Source organism: Elephantulus edwardii, unplaced genomic scaffold (assembly GCF_000299155.1).
Source record: "Elephantulus edwardii isolate Elephantulus edwardi_28Jun2011 unplaced genomic scaffold, EleEdw1.0 scaffold00062, whole genome shotgun sequence".
NCBI classification, from domain to species: Eukaryota; Metazoa; Chordata; class Mammalia; order Macroscelidea; family Macroscelididae; genus Elephantulus; species Elephantulus edwardii.
In genome coordinates, this window is record NW_006399812.1 from 15,285,234 (window position 1) to 15,289,431 (window position 4,198).

General features: G+C 60.9%; 1 protein-coding gene across 1 annotated transcript; it reads right to left on the reverse strand.

The window, feature by feature from the left end:
* Window positions 1-417: 417 nt before the first annotated feature.
* Window positions 418-1,595, reverse strand: CEBPA (CCAAT/enhancer binding protein (C/EBP), alpha). The gene has a single exon (XM_006887842.1). The coding sequence runs from the start codon at window positions 1,474-1,476 to the stop codon at window positions 418-420; it is 1,059 nt and encodes a 352-aa protein (XP_006887904.1). The 5' UTR covers window positions 1,477-1,595.
* Between the last annotated feature and the right edge of the window lie 2,603 nt (window positions 1,596-4,198).

Consider the following 4,198-nt stretch of genomic DNA (forward strand, 5'->3'; position numbering starts at 1 on the left):
ACCTTTCTCCTGCGTGGGTCTCCATCCCTTCTTCTCTCAGGGGCCAGCTGCAGCCTCGGGAAGATGGCAGGAACCCTCCAGATAAAATAGCAAGGCACATTATTTGCTCCCCTACTCAGTAGGAATTGGAGCGATGAGTTTGCGTTTCCAAGGCACAGGGTTGTTCCTTAATACTAGAGTTGCCGGCTTGGCTGCCGGCTCTGCCCCACTGCACTTCTCCGCTTTCTAAGGGAGAAGCTAGTGCCCGACCTCTCATCCTAGAGGCATAGAGTCCAGCGCAGTGGAAGGGAGGGGACAGGCAGGGCAGGCCAGGCTTTCAGGGATCTCCTGGCTTGGACAACCTCGAGATCTGGCGACCCGAAACCACTTCCCGGGTCCCTGCCAGGGGCTGGCCCAGGGTGGTCCCGCTGCGGCGCCTCACGCGCAGTTGCCCATGGCCTTGACCAGAGAGCTTTCTGGCAACTGGCGGAAGATGCCCCGCAGCGTGTCCAGTTCGCGGCTCAACTGTTCCACCCGCTTGCGCAGGCGGTCATTGTCACTGGTCAGCTCCAGCACCTTCTGCTGCGTCTCCACGTTGCGCTGCTTGGCCTTGTCGCGGCTCTTGCGTACGGCGATGTTGTTGCGCTCGCGCCGCACGCGGTACTCGTTGCTGTTCTTGTCTACTGACTTCTTGGCCTTTCCCGAACCGCCGCCGCCCCCGCGGAGGTCTGGGTGCCCGGTCAGCCCCTTGAGCGCGCCACCCGGGCCCGGCAGGCCGGCGGCGCCTAGCGCGGGCGCGGGGTGCGGGCTGGGCACGGGCGTGGGCGGTGGGGTGGGGTGGCCGGGCTGCAGGTGCATGGTGGTCTGGCCGCAGTGCGCGATCTGGAACTGCAGGTGCGGGGCAGCCAGGTGCGCGGACGCCGGGTGCGGGTGCGGCGGCGGCGGCGGCGGCTGGTAGGGGAAGAGGCCGGCCAGCGCCAGCTGCTTCGCCTCGTCCTCCTCGCGCGGCTCCTGCTTGATCACCAGCGGCCGCAGCGCAGGCGCCCCGACGCGCTCGTACAGGGGTTCCAGCCTGCCGTCCAGGTAGCCGGCCGCCGCGCAGCCGTAGCCCGGAGGGGGACCGTGTGCGCTCCCCGGCATGACGGCGCCGCCCGAGCCCGCGGAGGCGCCCGGATAGTCGAAATCGCCGCCGCCGCCGCCGCCCGAAGGGGCCGCGGCCGCCTTGGCCTTCTCCTGCTGCCGGCTGTGCTGGAACAGGTCGGCTAGGAACTCGTCGTTGAAGGCGGCCGGGTCGATGTAGGCGCTGATGTCTATGGACGTCTCGTGTTCGCAGATGCCGCCCAGCGCTTCCTGGGCGGCAGGTGGGGCGAGGGGTTGCGCGGAGCCCGCGCCCCGGGAAAAGCCAAAGGCGGCGTTGCCGGGCGCGTGCGGGGGGCTCTGGAGGTGGCTACTCATCGGGGGCCGCGGCTCCGCCTCGTAGAAGTCGGCTGACTCCATGGGGCAGCTAGAGTCCTCCCGGCATGGCGAGCCTCTGCGGCCTCCAGCCTGCGTGGGGCGTCGCTGCTGCCACCGCCGCCGCCACCCACCCCGGAGCCCTGGTCGCTCGCGCCCGCGTTGCTCCGGGTCGCGAATGGCCAGGCCCGTACGGGCTCCGCATTTATACCCGGGCGGCCGTCGCCCTCTAGTGTCCAAACCCTCCTGACCAGCGTCGCCTCCTGGGTCTTAGTGCCAGACCGTATGGTCGGCTAGAGGGCCCAAGCACAGAGCTGGGGCGGGGAAGGCGAACTGTGGCGCAATGCCCACTGCCCCTGGCGCTGGGTGCCAAACCAGCGAGGGCACTCAATGCGGGACCCTAGACCCGGCTGTAGCGTGGGGTCGCCCTCCGTTCTCCTCCCCAGGCACCCACTTTCCGCCTGGGAGCACCCAGAGGTCTCGCTGTGGGTGGTGAAGGACAGTGCGAAGTGTCTGAGCTACTGTGGCGCGGACTTGCTTTAGAAGTGAGACTCTGCTCAGACCTGGATCAGAGTCCCCTGAAGGGAAGGCGGCGGCGCAGAGCAGGGTAAGGATACTGTTTTGGACCAAAGATGTGGACCGAAGAGCGGTGACCATCTTCTTCCTAGATCTCCAGGCCCAACCCTGAATCACTTCTGCCCCGCTGCACCCCTCGGGGTGCTCCAGGCTTCCAGAGGCCTTCAGCGCAGGGCGCTAGGACCGCGCGGGGCGAGCGGAGGGGCGGGAAGCGGAGGTGGCGGCGCTCAGAGCGGGAGGAATGCGCCCCAGAGCTGCGGCTGCTGGAAAAGTTTTTCTGTCGAATCGCGTCTCCAGGCCTTGCGTTCGAGTTGGTTAGCTGCGCTCCTAGTTCTTTTTTTTTTACTGGGCCGACGCGCAGAGTCCCGGGCGGCCGATGGGGACCCCCAGGCAGGGTGGGGTGCAGAACTGGGTGCCAATTGGACTCCGAAATGGAGATCGCGAGCGTTAGTGGGGCTCACCAAGCGGAGCCCGGGGTCACGGGGATCGAGGTCACAGCTTTCAATCCCTAATCCCCATCCAGGTGGGCGCCGACTGCGAAAGCAGGGCGTCAGGGGAGCCCGGACTTCAGGTAACCCATGCCCATGACCCCACTGGGTGAACCCTTCGGGTGCACTAAGGGCTCCAGGCGTTGAGGACCTGGGATTGGGGAGGGGGGGTTGCGAGACGGAGCAGGCCCAATGCATCTTGGTGAGGGGCTGCTGCAAGGGAGAAGGGATTTACCGCCGCGCAGCCACGTGGCGACCCACGAGTTCTATCCTGGGATTGCCAGGGTGTGGGGGACGCGTGAAATCGCCAAGTCTCTCCCGTGTCCCCACTCCACTCCTCCCCCCACCGGCTCTCGTCGTTGCTTCTTGCGCAGAAATCTGCCGCCGCCTGAATGCTGGTTTAAGGATCTTCGGGAGCTCAAGTATGATGCCTGATGTCCCTTTCCGAGAGGTACTGACACCGTGACAGCAGCAATGGGCTCATGTGTGTGATTGTGAGGGTGGCACAGGGTTCGAGTCTGTTGTTCGTAGGGTCGCTATGAGTAGTGCTCGACTCAACAGCTCATAATAACCATCGGGTTCCAGGTCCCTTACTGCACTCCGATCTTCTGAGGACTTCAAAGACTCTGCAGTACGACCTGGAGCCCTCTCGAAGGTGCAGTGCAGATAGGAATGTCCGAGTTAAAGAAGCAACTTAGCCTGTGGCGAGGCATACTGTGCTTTAAGGAAATTTCGGTTGCCCTAATTATCAATGATTAATGGCCCACGGGCTTAGTTGGAGTCCAGAGCTCATAAACAAGACATTTTCAGCTTGGTCCTTGTGGATTGAGACTTTGAAACGCAGATCCACTAATCACCTACACTGAACTGATGTGCTGCTCTAGGCAGTGAGGATGTCCATCCAGCCGAAATTCCAGGAAGGAATCCCAAAACCTGGATTTGGATTTGCAGTCAAAGCCTTCTCTCTCCCCATCCTCCACGCTGTGCTGAAAACAGCAGTTTCTCTCTGGGAAGGTGTAATGAGACACTCTGAACGTCCTCCTGGGGCACCTGCAGATGTGGAAGAAGGGGAGACCTCAGCCTCTCCCAGAGTTGCTGTTTCTGGTTCAGGCCTCTGTGCAGGCAGCCGACTTTCTCTTCTGACTGAACAAAGCTGGAGTGACCATGGACCAGGAGAGCAGAGGCCTTGTGCTTGCCAGAAGGTATGTGGGTGCATGAGGCAGAGGCATGTCATCCATTTATTTAATTTATCCAGCCAATATCTGTGGGATATACCTGTGGTTATGTCATGCATGTTCAACATAATGAATACACTCTGAAAGTCTCTTCTGGCACTTACATCTCAGCATCAAGAAAACAAAATTCAGGGGAGCTCTGGTGGCCTAGTGGCAAGGAGCTGCAACTATAATCCCAGAGGCGCACGGTTCGAATCCACCAGATGCTCTGCCAGGGAAGGAGGGACAATCTCCTCCTGTACCAGTCAGATCTGATTTGATGGTACACTCACACAAAAATAATAAAATAAAAATAAAAAAAAGAAAACAGAATTCTTGTAACTGGACAGGCAGGCAATATCAAGATAGATGAAGAAAAGTTTGAAGCTGTCAACTATTTCATCTTACATATCCACAGTCAGTGCCCTTGGTACTAGCAGTCAGATCAGGAGACATACTGCATTGGACAAGGCTGCTGTCAGGGACCTC

Coding starts and splice junctions, on each gene's coding strand:
- CEBPA (XM_006887842.1), bottom strand. CDS start 1,476: ATGGAGTCAGCCGACTTCTACGAGGCGGAGCCGCGGCCCCCGATGAGT.